The 18,891-nt window shown below is 43.1% G+C and overlaps 1 protein-coding gene across 7 annotated transcripts in view; it reads right to left on the bottom strand.

The window, feature by feature from the left end:
• Positions 1 to 18,891, bottom strand: part of LOC108713441 (transcription factor Sox-6) — a 261,335-nt gene that overhangs the window by 122,766 nt on the left and 119,678 nt on the right. For all 7 annotated transcript variants that reach the window (XM_041589672.1, XM_041589669.1, XM_041589668.1 and 4 more), the window contains one exon: positions 18,526 to 18,736. In XM_041589672.1, the coding sequence (XP_041445606.1) occupies positions 18,526 to 18,736 (211 nt within the window). The remainder of the gene's footprint in view (positions 1 to 18,525; positions 18,737 to 18,891) is intronic.

Raw genomic sequence — 18,891 nt, 5'->3', positions numbered from 1 at the left:
ACCCCACTGTCCCTCTATACTCCTGCACCCCCAAACCTTGTGATAATGATCTGTATCTCACACATATATTTAAATAAAAGATGGGAACTTGGTAAAATTGTTGAGTTTTATGGCGTTTAAGGGTTAAAATGGTGTCACTGGGTGCAGCCGCCTCTGTCGAGATTGGGGGGGGGACACGTGGGGAGTGTGAATTACCTTTAAATATATTTGGAGCAATAAATCAGGGCACTTGCAGGGAGGGAGCTAAAGCCAAACACATGCTACTTCTAGGGCATAAAAGGCCATTGATGGAGCTTTTAGTGGAGCTCAAATGTTCAGAATTTAACCCAAGATTTGTTTTAAAAAGCCTTAATTTTCTGCTGCTACAAAGGTGATTTATGTCGTACAGAAGCCCCCGCGGGACAAGAGGAGATTCAGCAAAAGGAGACATGTTATTAGGCAAGTTGCTACTTTTGGCCCAATTTATCTGTTAATTTGCATCTTTAATAAAATATTGAATGGACTTGGTGTGTTGGAACAGGAGGGACACAAAGAAAGAATTAAAGTTTATTCCACTTGCGCTGCGGTAACTGAACCAGATTAGATACATATTATATACTCCCTTCAACTCACATAATGGATCAGTACCAAGAGTTTCAGAGGTGAGTTCAAGCTTTGAGGTCCATAACCTGTATAGAAGCACTGGTACATTATCCCTTATAATACATGAGTGATACTCAGAGTTCCCTGTATAACTCAGCCTGCAGCCTTGTGCCTTTATATGGTCACAGAACAACCCCTCAGTGACTTCTAATATCCTTATCATTTACAGTAGGGGGTACATTATCCCTTATAATACATGAGTGATACTCAGAGTTCCCTGTATAACTCAGCCTGCAGCCTTGTGCCTTTATATGGTCACAGAACAACCCCTCAGTGACTTCTAATATCCTTATCATTTACAGTAGGGGGTACATTATCCCTTATAATACATGAGTGATACTCAGAGTTCCCTGTATAACTCAGCCTGCAGCCTTGTGCCTTTATATGGTCACAGAACAACCCCTCAGTGACTTCTAATATCCTTATCATTTACAGTAGGGGGTACATTATCCCTTATAATACATGAGTGATACTCAGAGTTCCCTGTATAACTCAGCCTGCAGCCTTGTGCCTTTATATGGTCACAGAACAACCCCTCAGTGACTTCTAATATCCTTATCATTTACAGTAGGGGGTACATTATCCCTTATAATACATGAGTGATACTCAGAGTTCCCTGTATAACTCAGCCTGCAGCCTTGTGCCTTTATATGGTCACAGAACAACCCCTCAGTGACTTCTAATATCCTTATCATTTACAGTAGGGGGTACATTATCCCTTATAATACATGAGTGATACTCAGAGTTCCCTGTATAACTCAGCCTGCAGCCTTGTGCCTTTATATGGTCACAGAACAACCCCTCAGTGACTTCTAATATCCTTATCATTTACAGTAGGGGGTACATTATCCCTTATAATGCACTTGGGTTTGTGATCCTGCCACAACAAAATATTGTGGTACCCAGAGAAGAGTTGCAGTCACACCAGGGTGATGTTCTGGTAAGTGAATGGGCCGGCAGGATATGGGACTGGAACCTTTATTTCCAAGTGCAAATATTTGCCTTCTCGTGGCTCGGACAGGCTGTTGAATTAATGACAAAGCGCAGTATATTAAAGCTGTGCGTCCATATCCCGGTACAGCTGATAAAGCAAGAGAAGTAACATTTAATATCGTGGGGGGGGATTTGATAATAGAACCCAAACGGCTCTTGGGAAATGCTTGAAACACAAACTGACAGCAAAACCGGCTCGGACACAGCGCCCAGATATTCGAGCAAATATTTATCTGGTATTTTGGGTTCATTGTGCGTTTTCTGTATCTCCTCAGGCTTTATTTGCATCTCAGCATGAACCGAATAACTTCTCCTTCTGCAGAATATGGATTTTCCTGTTGCTATGCTTACTGACCATAGTAACTAGGCATTTGATGGCGTGGAAGGGAGGGGCTTGAACAAAAACCGCTGCAAATAGGGGGACAATGTGGAGTCACAATTTTTTTTCATTTCTCATCTCACAGGATCAGACTTGGTGCCAGAATACCAGAAACAATTCCATGTATAATACCCCAGAACACACAGCAGATAAATACAGGCCAATTCCATGTATAATACCCAGAACCCACAGCAGATAAATACAGTGTCAATTCCATGTATAATACCCAGAACACACAGCAGATAAATACAGTGCCAATTCCATGTATAATACCCCAGAACACACAGCAGATAAATACAGTGCCAATTCCATGTATAATACCCCAGAACACACAGCAGATAAATACAGGACCAATTCCATGTATAATACCCCAGAACCCACAGCAGATAAATACAGGGCCAATTCCATGTATAATACCCCAGAACACACAGCAGATAAATACAGTGCCAATTCCATGTATAATACCCCAGAATCCACAGCAGGATAAATACAGTGCCAATTCCATGTATAATACCCCAGAACACACAGCAGATAAATACAGGGCCAATTCCATGTATAATACCCCAGAACACACAGCAGATAAATACAGTGCCAATTCCATGTATAATACCCCAGAACACACAGCAGATAAATACAGTGCCAATTCCATGTATAAAACCCCAGAACACACAGCAGATAAATACAGGCCAATTCCATGTATAATACCCAGAACCCACAGCAGATAAATACAGGGCCAATTCCATGTATAATACCCCAGAACACACAGCAGATAAATACAGTGCCAATTCCATGTATAAAACCCCAGAACACACAGCAGATAAATACAGGGCCAATTCCATGTATAATACCCCAGAACACACAGCAGATAAATACAGTGCCAATTCCATGTATAATACCCCAGAATCCACAGCAGGATAAATACAGGGCCAATTCCATGTATAATACCCCAGAACACACAGCAGATAAATACAGTGCCAATTCCATGTATAATACCCCAGAACACACAGCAGGATAAATACAGGGCCAATTCCATGTATAATACCCCAGAACTCACAGCAGATAAATACAGTGCCAATTCCATGTATAATACCCAGAACACACAGCAGATAAATACAGGGCCAATTCCATGTATAATACCCCAGAACACACAGCAGATAAATACAGTGCCAATTCCATGTATAATACCCCAGAACACACAGCAGATAAATACAGTGCCAATTCCATGTATAATACCCCAGAACCCACAGCAGGATAAATACAGTGCCAATTCCATGTATAATACCCCAGAACCCACAGCAGGATAAATACAGTGCCAATTCCATGTATAATACCCCAGAACCCACAGCAGATAAATACAGGACCAATTCCATGTATAATACCCCAGAACCCACAGCAGATAAATACAGTGCCAATTCCATGTATAATACCCCAGAACACACAGCAGATAAATACAGGACCAATTCCATGTATAATACCCCAGAACTCACAGCAGATAAATACAGGGTCAATTCCATGTATAATACCCAGAACACACAGCAGATAAATACAGTGCCAATTCCATGTATAATACCCAGAACACACAGCAGATAAATACAGTGCCAATTCCATGTATAATACCCCAGAACACACAGCAGATAAATACAGGGCCAATTCCATATATAATACCCCAGAACACACAGCAGATAAATACAGGGCCAATTCCATGTATAATACCCCAGAACACACAGCAGGATAAATACAGGACCAATTCCATATATAATACCCCAGAACACACAGCAGATAAATACAGGGACAATTCCATGTATAATACCCCAGAACACACAGCAGATAAATACAGGGTCAATTCCATGTATAATACCCAGAACACACAGCAGATAAATACAGTGCCAATTCCATGTATAATACCCAGAACCCACAGCAGATAAATACAGTGCCAATTCCATGTATAATACCCCAGAACACACAGCAGATAAATACAGGGTCAATTCCATGTATAATACCCAGAACACACAGCAGATAAATACAGTGCCAATTCCATGTATAATACCCAGAACACACAGCAGATAAATACAGTGCCAATTCCATGTATAATACCCCAGAACACACAGCAGATAAATACAGGGCCAATTCCATATATAATACCCCAGAACACACAGCAGATAAATACAGGGCCAATTCCATATATAATACCCCAGAACACACAGCAGATAAATACAGGACCAATTCCATGTATAATACCCCAGAACCCACAGCAGATAAATACAGGGCCAATTCCATGTATAATACCCCAGAACACACAGCAGGATAAATACAGGACCAATTCCATATATAATACCCCAGAACACACAGCAGATAAATACAGGGACAATTCCATGTATAATACCCCAGAACACACAGCAGATAAATACAGGGCCAATTCCATATATAATACCCCAGAACACACAGCAGATAAATACAGGACCAATTCCATGTATAATACCCCAGAACCCACAGCAGATAAATACAGGGCCAATTCCATGTATAATACCCCAGAACACACAGCAGGATAAATACAGGACCAATTCCATATATAATACCCCAGAACACACAGCAGATAAATACAGGGCCAATCCACATCCTTCTTGAATATTAACCACAATTATAGAACAGTCAACATCTAAATGTTGTGAGATGTGGCCTTCAGTGTTCTCAGATGAGCCCAGTGCAAGGTTGGCACCAGGCCTTTGCAGAGTATATATCAGTGTATATCAGTGTATATCAGTGTATATCAGTGTATATCAGTATATATCAGTATATATCAGACATGAAGAGTCATTCTAGATCTTCTATAATCTTGTTTGCTCCTTAGAGACCATCAAACCTCCATGCCTTGGAATGTGCCCCAGGGGGTGAGAAGGTGTTTCAGATGAATGTTCCATATTATTTAGATCATAGAAGGAAATACAGGTCTTGGCATCCAATCAGACGTCTCGGGTCAAGCCAATAGAGCCTCACTCACGCCCCCTGGGAGCACCAACAAGTGGGAAGAACCTTCTACCCAACACCTTGATCGTCACACAAGGGAGGGGATAGAAAAAAAACTGTCGTATTATCGTTAAAAAAACAAAAAAACCTGTGCGAGTGAATGACAGCTCCAGCAACATTGTCTTTCTGATGAATATTATAATCACCGAATCAATAAGCCCATGGTGGAAAAAAAAAAATCCGGCACAAAAAAAACCGCCGTGTTTTGTCATTTTGTGATGAAGTTATAAAAACAACAGACATTCAATATGCCAAGTGTTCCTCAATCCTCCATAATCACAGCCTTATTGAAGGCAGGACAAAAGAGGGCTAATTGCATAGGAGCAGTCTCAATGTAATAGGTTAGACACCCAGGCTGCCATTTACAATGAACAAAACCCGCGCCTCCCCGTACGCGGCAGAATGTCAGCGCTCATTTTCACGCAATTACCTTCATTCTTGTCAACAGTTTTAATAACCTCCATCATCTCTAAAAGACTTTTGCTTCAGTTAAATAATTTTCAGCTTTTTAATATGCAAATGCGCTTGTTCGTATGCATGGATGGAGTGGATTCGGCACTTGAAATGTGTCAGCGCGGCGCCGAGCACCTGTGCCCGGGAAACGCTCCTTTTAATTGACACCTAATACTATTAATTATTCCACTTACTGAGCAGCCTCTATTAGTCACCTGGAGGTTGCGCCTGGAGGCTCGGACCAACACCAAACCGGCTCTATAAATAGGAGGGACGGATTTAGCAAATGGAACATCTCCATTACTGAGATCTGGCCAGGTTTTACCCTTCTTTCCGGACCGTTGGGTCGGAGCTACGGGAGACAACAATATACACCGGGGGAGGGGGGGGAATATCGACAGCTTGACTCATGAAGAGACAAGGAAAAGCACCATTTTTGGTTCAGGCGCCCACTTGAGATGCTTCATTTTGAGCCCCCTATTGTTGGTTGAGGCCGCCCATAGTTTGGAACACACTTGCTTGAACATAGGACTAGCTATGCACCAAATTCACTATTTTGGATTTGGCCGAACCCCTGAAAGAATCGGCTGAATACCGAATAAAATCCTAATTTGCATATGCAAATTAGGGGTGGGAAGGGGAAAACATTTTTTTTGAGACAAAAAGTCATGTGATTTCCCTCCCAGACCCTAATTTGCATATACAAATTTTGATTCGGATTCGGTTCGGCTGGCCAAATCCCGAACCAAATCCTGCTTTTGGTGCATCCCTACAGAGGACCAATTAAAACTTTAAGTGGAAGGATATACAATGGGCCTCCATAATGCCCCAGCCTCTGCTCCAGGGGTTACTTAAGGCTTCTGGGTCCTAGCGCTATGGGATTTGGGCAGTTCCTACCAAACTTGGGGGGGGTTGGCAGCTTTAGCTCATGGGACCCAGACTGAAGGGCAGCACTTGGGACTAATGCCCCTTTGCTCTTGGATACTCCTGAAAACCCCTGGAAACAATTTGAAGGCCGGAACTAAGAGTAGGCAGATGAGGCAAATGTCTATGGTGCAACGATGGGGGGGAGGGCATTAGGCACAAACCTCTTCTGTCGTTTACCTCCCACCACCTATAGTCAATGAGCGCCCTAGGGTGCCCAGCATTGTCCATTAGAGTAGGGTTCCCACCATTTGGAGTCACGGGAAGAAAAGACTCTCTCCCTCGGTTGGGTTTGTGCCATGAAGACAAGTAAGTGGCCCTGGTCTATATATATATATATATTGGGTGCCACTTTTACTTACACAATAGTCAAACTTTCTGTTCCCTCCAGCAGAGGCTGCAGCACCACAAGGGCACCCCCAATTCCCAGCAGGGACTCTGGGGTTCCATTCTGCTCAGGGTGCAATCTACACAGAGCCTCAATGTGTGTTGGTAGGACGGGGCCTTGGGTTGCTTGTAAAAAAGTTTTTAATTTGTTAAAAAAGTAAAATGTCCGTTCTGCATGGAGAGGAGTATTTCCCAGTATTCATGCCTCTACTTCTCTTTCTGGCAAAAGCACAGCAGTCTGGTCTTACTTTCCGGCAGAAAAGCACACGGTTGCACAAGATATGAAGGAACCATATTGCCGAAGGCTTGGCCCCCGTCCTTTGGCCTCGGTTACAGAAGCAGATAAGAAGGTGCAGCTGAAGCAGAGGTAAAACAACCATGAAAGCGAGAGCAACACTGGGAGGCACATTTAACAAGGGTCAAATCTCAAATTCACGTGAGTTTTTTTTAAACTCCCTTAAATTCGAATGAATTCGAAATTTGACTTGCCCAAATGTATTAATAAAATCGAATTATTAAAACTCGAACAAACTTAAACGACCGAAAACTCGAATTGAATTTGATTCGAATTCATTGAAATTCGATTTGAGTTCAGGAAGGCTGCAAACTAGGGGATGCACCGTATCTAGGATTCGGCCTTTTTCAGCAGGATTTGGATTTGGCCGAATCCATGTGTGTGGCCGAACTAAATCCAAATCCTAATTTGCATATGTAAGGTGTGGGAAGGGAAATCACGTGATTTTTTGTCACAAACAAGGAAGTAGAAAACATTTCGCCACCTTTTCCTTTCCCCTCCCCTAATTTGCATATGCAAATTTAGATTCGGTTCGGTATTTGGCAGAATCTTGAAGGATTCGGTGCATCCCTACTGCAAACATTTCCAAACTGATCCCTGGACCTCTCCCATTGACTTAAACAGTAATTCGGCAGGTTTTCGGTGGTGAATAGTCGAATTCGAATTCTTAAAAGCCCGGGTTTGATTAATCTTGAAAATCGAATTTGTTTAAAAAACTTGAATCGAGTTTGTATAATTCCCTAGTCGAATTCAAATTCTTAAAGGGCCAGAGTATGATTAATCTTGAAAATCGAATTTGGTTAAAAAACGTGAATTGAGTTTGTATAATTCCCTAGTCAAATTTGACAGTTTTGACCATAAAAAAATTGAAAATTCAAATTTTCAAGTTGACCCTTAATAAATCTGCCCCTTGATATAAGAGGGTGAATATGTGATGACATTGACCCTTTCTCTTCTCAGAACACTGGGCACAACTGTGGGTGACGTGACACTTATTTGTACCAATTGTCCCCAGATATTTGGGGGGGATCGGGAGCGCTTGGGGGTGACGTGTTGCTGAGAGGAGTCATTGTTCAGTCTCGGGTACAGATGTTTGACATTCCCCTTATGGGCCGAGAGCATGCGAGGAATGTGCAGCACTTGTCAGAGCACATTGTGCTGTAGCGGAACCGTAACACTCACATCCAAACTCATTAGCTGAACAATAGCTCTCGGATACGTCCCAAATTCACTAGAAATATCCCACAATATGGAATTTCTCTGCTGGGAAACAATGGAACAGCCGTGGAGCAGGGGGGCATATATCTATCAAGCGCTGAGAGCTGCTGTAAATTTGTTTTGGGGTGAATAGTGGGAGAGAGAAGCGTCTCCTGGTGCCCCCCAGTATAAAGGGAAGAAGACATCTGGCACAGCAGCTGGTGGGGGGGGATTAATGTCAGAAGAAAAACATAAAACTTAACATATGTGTCGCCCTGAGGTGCCCAGACCCTGCGCACTTGCACCCCCCGCAGAGCCGACCCACCGACGCAAGGTCACCCACTAATAAACCCTAATAATTCCCAGAATCCTCAGCCGACCCTCTGCATAATGATACCCACTTATCAATAACACCCGACACATTCTGTATATTCCTATTGATGTAGGTATAGATTATTGGGTGCCCAGAACATGGCGCACAGAGAAAAGGAAAGATCTGATTGGTTGCGGCTGATGGGGTAGCCCTGTTGCCTGGTACAGAGTTCCTGATTGATGGGGGAGAAATGACTTGTTTATAATGTTACAAATAGCACAGATTCCACCCTCCAGATTATTTATGAGCAGCAGGGAGAACCGACAGTGTCTCTGCAGCAGGGTCTGTAAATAACGCTGCAGGGAGTGTCTGTACCAGGAGCCTGATGGACGGACAGACAGACTGACACAAACATCCATTACATTTAGTAGTAGCATGTGCAGGGAGCCGCCGCCCAGCAGAGTTATGGGCAGTATAAGGAAGGCTATAAAGACACGGGTGGGTCCATTCGTCTTTATCTCTTGTCAGATTCGGAGCTGGATAATAAATGGCCGAGTCGGGGAGCAGCTCCAAACAGAACATTAGGTGCACCCCACCCACAGCGTCGCCGCCATTCATATATAGAAATTGGTGTAAGGGGGAGAAAGTGGCTGATGGGGGGGTTCAGGTAACCCCTTGTGTGCCCTTTGCTGTTGGGAGGATGCTGGGAGTTGTAGTGCAACGGATACAGCCCAGGAAACGATAAAGGACTTTATTACTGTTCGGCGGGGGCTGCAATTGGCTAATCTGCGCCTCTCAGTTAATAGTAGATCTCCATTAGGAAATAAATGATAATTTGAGAGAAGAATGAAATTACTGGTTACCTTGCGCAACCGCCGCTCCTTCCCCGTAAGCACCCTGTAATCTAACTGTCACTTGGCAAATCTCTCCCCAATCAGCCGCTCACAACATTTCCCATTTATTCATCTGTGTTAAATTAATAAAAGGTGTGAATAATCCGGGCCAAATTGCTCCTTATCCCCGGCCCATTTACTAAATTATACGGCAAAGCTAAACGGGAGAAATGGAGTCGCGGGAATGAAAGACTCTCTCCCTCCGTTGGGTTTGTGCCACGAAGGCAGGTAAGTGGCCCCGGTCTATATATATATATATATATATATATATATATATATATATATATATATATATATATATATATATATATATATTGGGGTACCACACTTTCTGTTATCTCCAGCAGAGGCTGTAGTACCACAAGGGCACCCACAATTCCCAGCAGGGAACAATCAGGTTTTTCCCAGAATCCCACATGGCAACGCCAACCCTGGGCCCTAGACACAAATCTCTTCTGCCACCGACCCCTAGTCTGAGCCCTTGTCCCCCCACTGCCCATTTGTCATTTACCTCGGAGGGGGCAAAATAACTGTCCGGGAGTTGCTGTGCATAGCACTGTCAGTTCTCACTGCATGAATCTAGTAGCAGCAGTCAGCTCTCCAGCAGCCAAGAATCAAGTTCTCACAAGGCATTGTGGGACTTGCAGTCACTGCTACTGTTCAGCAAACAGACTAACCCACAAAGTACTGCACAGCTAATTAATGAATATTGGGTAATTGCTTAGAACTACTGATTTTATTATATTACTATTATTTCAGGTTTACTTCCCCTTTAAATTCCGGCATTAGTATTTAATATTAAGTAGGTCTCATGTTGCTGAGGATGCTGGGAAATATTATACCCCAAATAAAACTTTCTACTTTTCCTCCCAGACACTGAGTGATGCCCGAGCCCACGTCACCATCCTCTCAATTAACCCCTTGTGCCAAGGATTGATGGGGACAAAGAGCAGCAACATCTGTTCTCATTTACATCAATTATAATTTAAAGGAAAAACAAGTCGAGTCAGAAGCTCAGCTGGTCTGGGGGGGGGGGGAGCACAATGACAGACTTTTAGCTGCTCCCGGGTCCGTTTTCCATGTGTCGGCAACTTCCCCCCGAAAGGGACTGAAAGGTTACAAGTAAAAATCATTTTATTCTGGGGGGATTAAAGCGTCTGGTCGGGTTCAATTTGACTCGTTTACAATGAGAGGATTTTATTTATAACACCCCCCAGTGATGCTCACGAGTCTCCCACCCAAGCGCCCAGTCCTACCTACAGCCTTGTGCCTTTATATGGTCACAACCCCTCAGTGACTTCTAATATCCTTATCATTTACAGTAGGGGGTACATTATCCCTTATAATACATGAGTGATACTCAGAGTTCCCTGTATAACTCAGCCTGCAGCCTTGTGTCTTTATATGGTCACAGAACAACCCCTCAGTGACTTCTAATATCCTTATCATTTACAGTAGGGGGTACATTATCCCTTATAATACATGAGTGATACTTAGAGTTCCCTGTATAACTCAGCCTGCAGCCTTGTGCCTTTATATGGTCACAGAACAACCCCTCAGTGACTTCTAATATCCTTATCATTTACAGTAGGGGGTACACTATTCCTTATAATACATGAGTGATACTCAGAGTTCCCTGTATAACTCAGCCTGCAGCCTTGTGTCTTTATATGGTCACAGACTGTTTATATCTTTTCAATCTGGCCTGATGCCCCCGGCAGAGAAAGAGAAAGTCCAGTGTCTGCCCCACAAGTGGGCACAAGCCTGACTGGCAAGAAGCAGAGAGAGAGAGAGAGAGAGAGAGAGAAGGGGAGGAGCTCCGGCCTATTGAAAGACAAGTGACAGTTGCTGCTGGGCAGTTTGGCACGGCCTGGCACAGTGGGAGCGACGTTGGGCCAATGATAAAATGAAAATCACTTCCCAGACAAACAGGTTCCTGAATCCAAGGCAAGTGGCCCAATGCCGGGGCTACAGGCGAGTGATGTGCGGCCAGGACCTGCGGCTTTGGAGGAATCACAAAGTGACAAGTAAAATATGGAGCAGCGGGGATGGGGGGTCAGAAATCTGTTGGCAAATCGCCCGTCGCCCCAGGGAATCCGTGTTACACATTTACTCACGGCGTTTGTGTGCGTCAGGTTTGGGTTTGGGACAGAACTGTTGGCCAATGGGATTTTCAAAAATGACTAATAGATACCAGAGGGCCCCAAATCCAGGCCAAGAAATCCGGAGCAGACGATGGAGAGAAACAGAGGAGGAGAAGGAGAGGAGAAAAGCAAGAGGAACAGATTGGGCAATGGAGGGGAGCACATAGGGATGAAGGGGTACAAAGGGGAGGACTAAACCCCAATAGGGAAAACTCTCCCTCAACAGCCAGAGAGAAGTCTGACTTAAAGGGATTTTTATTTCTAAATGACACTGCAAATAATTGACTGTACAATATAAAATGTCATTCCTGAAGCAGCAAGTGTATTTAGTTGTAATATTGGTGTGTAGGTGCATCTCAGCTCATTTTGCCTGGTCATGTGATTTCAGAAAGAGCCAGCACTTTAGGATGGAACTGCTTTCTGGCAGGCTGTTGTTTCTCCTACTCAATGGAACTGAATGTGTCTCAGTGGGACCTGGATTTTACTATTGAGTGCTGTTCTTAGATCTACCAGGCAGCTGTTATCTTGTGTTAGGGAGCTGCTATCTGGTTACCTTCCCATTGTTCTGTTGTTAGGCTGCTGGGGGGAAAGGGTGATATTAGGGATGCACCAAATCCAGGATTCAGTTTGGGATTCAGCCAGGATTTATATGCATATGCAAATTAGGATTCGGTTTGGTATTCAGACAAATCTTAAGTGGAGGATTTGTGTGTTCGGCCGATTCCAAAATAGTGGATTCGGTGCATTCCAACTTGCAGTACAGCAGTAAAGAGTGACTGCAGTTTATCAGAGCACAAGTCACATGACTGAGGGCAGCTGGGAAATTGACAATATGTCTAGCCCCATGTCAGATTTCAAAATTGAATATAAAAAAATCTGTTCTTTTGAGAAACTGTTTTCAGTTTAGTATCTGGCTGGAGCAGCAGATGTGTTTTGAAAAACAACATTTGTTACCCTTTACGGCCGATACTCCTCACGTTCCCTCTCATGGTCCCAAGGGCCCAGTGGGCCGGTCTAACCTGATTTGGGCTCCAGATAAAGATAAAGGTTCTGCTCTCAGATCCATGATAAATAAAAGAAAATAAATTCCGTTAAAACGCCACAAAGCAGCCGCAGAGCGTGGGGTCGCACAATCACACAAAGGCGCCGAGCCATTTCTATTATACATTAAGACAATTACAGCGAGGAGCTGACATTTTTACCCTGCCGATTAAAGGGCTTCTCTGCAAATAATACATTTGCAATGTTCCGTAAATAAGCAAGTGGGCACACGTCGTTATCCGTACTTACAGCGAGCCCCAGTCTAATCGCGCTTTCACCGCTAAGGTGGCTATTCAGTCTAATGCAAAGCCCCGCGTGCTCGGGAGCCATTTTCATTCATTACCTCGGTCAAAAGCACTTAAGGCACTTTTAGACCTTGTTCCGAAACAGCAGGGACCGCGGGGAACTGAGGCTAAAGAGAAACTTGAGTTCATCCCCGGGAAGAAGAAAAAAATATATCAAGGAGGTCCTTTTCCAAAACAAGTGGACAATTCCCCCGCACGACCGACGCCCCAAGCGCAATTTCCTGGATTTCGGCACAATAATGTCTGGAAATATCAGCCCTGCCCCCAATTTCTCTGATGGACCGAGGGAAAAGGGAAGGGGGGTCTGGGGAGGGAAATAAATCCCTGATACAAATCATAAAGGGGAAATGAAATATGAAATAATGTATCAGTTTAATTCCTGTGTTTAGCTCTGGTCACATGACTTCCCATTTATACAGAATTTCTATTGGATTTATATTCAGTACAGTATGAGGGGATAGCTCAAAGTGTCTCCAGAATGGGGGTGCAGGTTACTGTGTCTTCAGAATTGGGGTATAGGTTATTGTGTTTCCAGAATGGGGGTGTAGGTTACTGTGTCTCCACAATGGGGGAGTAGGTTACTGTGTCTCCAGAATGAGGGTGCAGGTTACTATATCTTCAGAATTGGGGTGTAGGTTATTGTGTTTCCAGAATGGGGGTGTAGGTTACTGTGTTGCCAGAATAGGGGTGTAGGTTACTGTGTCTCCAGAATGAGGGTGCAGGTTACTATATCTTCAGAATTGGGGTGTAGGTTATTGTGTTACCAGAATGGGGGTATAGGTTACTGTGTTGCCAGAATAGGGGTGTAGGTTACTGTGTCTCCAGAATGAGGGTGCAGGTTACTATATCTTCAGAATTGGGGTGCAGGTTATTGTGTCTCCAGAATGGGGGTGTAGGTTACTGTGTTTCCACAATGGGGATGAGCCCATATATGAGGAACGTTATAGAGGAAAGTTGCTGATAGAATAATAATTGTTATTGAGCAGGAACAGCCTCCCTATGGCACAGACTAATGACTTGAGAGCTTTGCCATGAAGTGACCCCGGTGCCCAGGAGCGGAGCAGTGTGTAGAGCTAAAGGTTATATAGTTATTCAGTGCGGTGACATAACAACAACTTTATCCTGAGCCAAATCAGATGCGTTTACTCGGCTTATCATCCCCCCCCCGGCCCCCCAGCACACGAGGGGGTGAGGAGACGTTGAGATTGCGCGAGGAACATGCCAGATCGCAAGCTGCTCTCCTGTTTGGTGCCAACTGTTCTATGAACTTGCCCTGGCATCTCCTCTGAAGGGAATCACTCCTGTACCCTCCCAATTAGACATAAGATGAATGCCCAGTTGGCAGCAATTTGGCAGCAAATACGTTTTCTCGAATGACGGATGCGACTGTCAGCGAGGGGCCCGCGGGGCCAACGTCCCTCACGCTGGAAAACATGATCCGACCTCTGATTTAAAGGGACTGGTTCTTCCTGGTTTATGTCATTGGTATATGAAATAACTGTGTAACAGGCAATACACTGAATTAAACCCAAATACAATCCTACTCCATTAACCCTAATACCAATAACTGCGTGAGATCATTAACCCTTACAATATCCACTCCTCCCCATAAAGCTATGATACATATATATATATTAAACCAAAGCCATGAATATCTTGTAAATTATATCCTTATAAACAGTGACTAGTGATGTCATCATTTATAAACGGTGAGTAGTGATGTCATCAGTTATAAATGGTGACTAGTGATGTCATCAGTTATAAACGGTGAGTAGTGATGTCATTTCTGTCACATGACTCATTGAAACTTGTGTATTATAATAAATAATGTTCCCCTTGTTGGAAAATATGAGGATATTAGAAGTCACCTCGCAGTTCCATGATTCGTGCTATTATATGGTCATGAAACTCCTCGTGACTTACAATAGGGGGTACTTTATTCACTATATAGTGAATTAAGTACCCCCTCTTGTAAAATATAAGGATATTATAAGTTACCTTGGAGTTCCATGAGGCCGAGTGTTTTTATACAGGTCATGGAACTCCAAGGTAACTTCTGATATCCTTATATTTTACAACTGGGGGTACTTTATTTATTATAATACACAAGTTTCAGTGAGTCATGTGACAGAAATGACATCACTACTCACCGTTTATAACTGATGACATCAGAACTCACCGTTTCTAACTGATGACATCAGAACTCACCGTTTATAAGGATATAATTTACAGGATATTCATGGCTCTTGTGTATTATATATATACTATACAATATACAGTCAAGTCCCACCAGAGATTGTACATATATAAATGCTCTCACCAGGGACATAGATGAGGCTCATTTACAGCTATTTACTATGATTTAACAAGGAGACAGAGATAAGAAAGGATGAATGGAAAGAGCAGATAAAGGCTCTGAGCTGTATAAATTGATGATGATGATGATGGAGATATTTGGGGTATAAGGAGGGGCAGCAGTGGGTGACAGTAGTGAGATGTATATTCAAGTTGGCAGTTGGAGAGTCAGCATGGGGGCCGGCGCTGGCTGAATGGCGACCTTTCTGCTATTTGTGTTGAGCCGGAGGGAAGGGGTACAACGCGCTCCCCTCGCTCTCTAACGTCAGCTGCTTCTGATGTTGGAAATGTCAAAAAGCGGAAAATGTTATCGATCAGATTCATCAAAGACTCCGTCTCTTCCCTGAATCCCGGGCGCCTTTTATGTGACTCCATCTGTTACTCCCCTACCTTCTATGGGGGCCCCAATAACTGGGTAATGATGATGTCACTATATGATGACATAAGTTCAGGTTGCAGTGCAGCCGGCAGGTCAGGTGAGGGCGCTGCTCTATCCAATTACAGCCAATCAGGTCATTGTGCAACTGCCAACTAACTCCATGTCATCAGGGGGAGAGGGATCCAGTCCAAAGTAAAGGGCACACTAAACACAATTGGGAAGGAAAGGTCGCAAATTATAATCCCCTGAATCCGACAGACACTATATATTTATACAGGTATGGGACCTGTTATCCAAAATGCTCAGGACCTATATAATCATTTATTTTTATTATTTGTGGTTTTTAGAGTTATTTAACTTTTTATTCAGCAGCTCTCCAGTGTGCAATTTCAGCAATCTGGCTCCTTTCTGGATAATGAGTTTCCGGATAACGGATCTTTCCATAATTTGGATCTTCATATCTTACGTCTACTAGAAAATCATATAAACATGAAATAAAGCCAATAAGCTGGTTTTGCCTCCAATAAGGATTAATTATATCTTAGTTGGGATCAAGTACAAGCGACTGTTTTATTATTACACAGAAAAAGGAAATTGTTTTTAAAAATCTGGATTATTTGATTATGATGGAGTCTATGGGAGACAGACTTTCCGTAATTCAGAGCTTTCTGGGTAGCGGGTTTCCTGATAACAGATCCAATACCTGTATATATTCTCTGCCGTACCCCCATATTTACAGGTATTGGTCCTATTATCCAGAAGGCTCGGGACCTGGGGTTTTTCGGATAATGGATCTTTCCGTAATTTGGATCTTGACACCTTAAATCTACTAGAAAATCATATAAACATGAAATAAAGCCAATAGGCTGGTTTTGCCTCCAATAAGGATTAATTATATCTTAGTTGAGGTCAAGTGCAGGTATGGGACCTGTTATCCAGAATGCTTGTGACCTGGGGTTTTCCGGATTACAGATCTTTCTGTAATTTGGATCTTCATAACTTAAGTCTACTAGAAAATCATATAAACATGAAATAAAGCCAATAGGCTGGTTTTGCCTCCAATAAGGATTAATTATATCTTAGTTGGGATCAAGTACAAGCGACTGTTTTATTATTACACAGAAAAAGGAAATTGTTTTTAAAAATCTGGATTATTTGATTATGATGGAGTCTATGGGAGACAGCCTTTCCGTAATTCAGAGCTTTCTGGGTAGCGGGTTTCCGGATAACAGATCCAATACCTGTATTTATTCTCTGCCGTACCCCCATATTTACAGGTATTGGTCCTATTATCCAGAAGGCTCGGGACCTGGGGTTTTTCGAATAATGGATCTTTCCGTAATTTGAATCTTGACACTTTAAGTCTACTAGAAAATTATATAAACATGAAATAAAGCCAATAGGCTGATTTTGCTTCCAATAAGGATTAATTATATCTTAGTTGAGGTCAAGTGCAGGTACGGGACCTGTTATCCAGAATGCTTGCGACCTGGGGTTTCCCGGATTACAGATCTTTCTGTAATTTGGATCTTCATAATTTAAGTCTACTAGAAAATCATATAAACATGAAATAAACCCAATAGGCTGGTTTTGCCTCCAATAAGGATTAATTATATCTTAGTTGGGATCAAGTACAAGCGACTGTTTTATTATTACACAGAAAAAGGAAATTGTTTTTAAAAATCTGGATTATTTGATTATGATGGAGTCTATGGGAGACAGACTTTCCGTAATTCAGAGCTTTCTGGGTAGCGGGTTTCCTGATAACAGATCCAATACCTGTATATATTCTCTGCCGTACCCCCATATTTACAGGTATTGGTCCTATTATCCAGAAGCCTCGGGACCTCGGGTTTTTCGGATAATGGATCTTTCCGTAATTTGAATCTTGACACTTTAAGTCTGCTAGAAAATCATATAAACATGAAATAAACCCAATAGGCTGATTTTGCTTCCAATAAGGATTAATTATATCTTAGTTGAGGTCAAGTGCAGGTATGGGACCTGTTATCCAGAATGCTTGCGACCTGGGGTTTCCCGGATTATAGATCTTTCTGTAATTTGGATCTTCATAACTTAAATCTACTAGAAAATCATATAAACATGAAATAAAGCCAATAGGCTGGTTTTGCCTCCAATAAGGATTAATTATATCTTAGTTGGGATCAAGTACAAGCGACTGTTTTATTATTACACAGAAAAAAGAAATTGTTTTAAAAACGTAGATTATTTGAATACAATAGAGTCTGTGGGAGACGAGCATTCCGTAATTTGGAGCTTTCTGGATAACTTGTTTCAGGATAATGGATCCCATTCCTGTATATATATATTATTTTAGCCTTTTCTCTCAGCCGAAGAGGTGAAAGGGGCAGATTGAAGCGCCAGTTTAATTCCCAGTAATGGTGTCAATCTGTTGAGTGCGTGATGGATCCGTTATTCAGCGAGAGCTGCAGGTACTTAGCACCGGCGTGTGCAGCCTGGTCACAAGAGCTCGCAGGCGCTGTGTAGGGAATTCTCCAGGCCGAGCTCGGGTTATTAAAGAAAGATTAGAGCAGCTGCTCATGGTGTCAGAACGCTGGGCTAACAGACGGCACCTACAGCACAAGCAGCACTTGACCATATAAAGTGGTGAGGGGCCTGGATTTATGTCGCTCGTCTGACTTTTTATTTATTGGTTTATTTAGGTCAAATCTGCCGACCTTCTCCATTGTGGAATCATCATCAGCAACGATCACAGCCCCCGTGGCCTTACTCTACACTGTTTGGTTGGACCCCGCTCATAGAAAAGAATAGCAACTTACCCTCCTGCTCAGATCGGGTCATTTCCTCCAGTTTCTTCTGTTTCAGTGTATCCACCACATCCGCCAAACTCCCCTTCCTCCGCTCGGGCGTCCCGAAATTAACGGCGCTCATGAGGTCACTGCGCTCGCGAGCCCCTTCGTCAGGCTTGTGGGGTGAGGTAGACGTGGTTCGGAAGGAGTACAGGGAACGGAGTTTATTGCTCTCTGAGTCCTGAGTGATAGAAATGGGCAGCAAGTCAGTATGGCAGCTCCTGCGCCGGTCACATCCCTGACACTGAAAGGGACCTCAGAAGCTGAATATAACTTTTTGGGGGGCAGAAAGTAGAGAAAAAATGATTAAGAAACAGAATGTGATTCCCATCTCTA

This window comes from Xenopus laevis, chromosome 4L (assembly GCF_017654675.1).
Source record: "Xenopus laevis strain J_2021 chromosome 4L, Xenopus_laevis_v10.1, whole genome shotgun sequence".
NCBI lineage: Eukaryota > Metazoa > Chordata > Amphibia > Anura > Pipidae > Xenopus > Xenopus laevis.
Note: the sequence above shows the minus strand (reverse complement) of the source record. Positions and strands in the feature narration are given on the sequence as shown.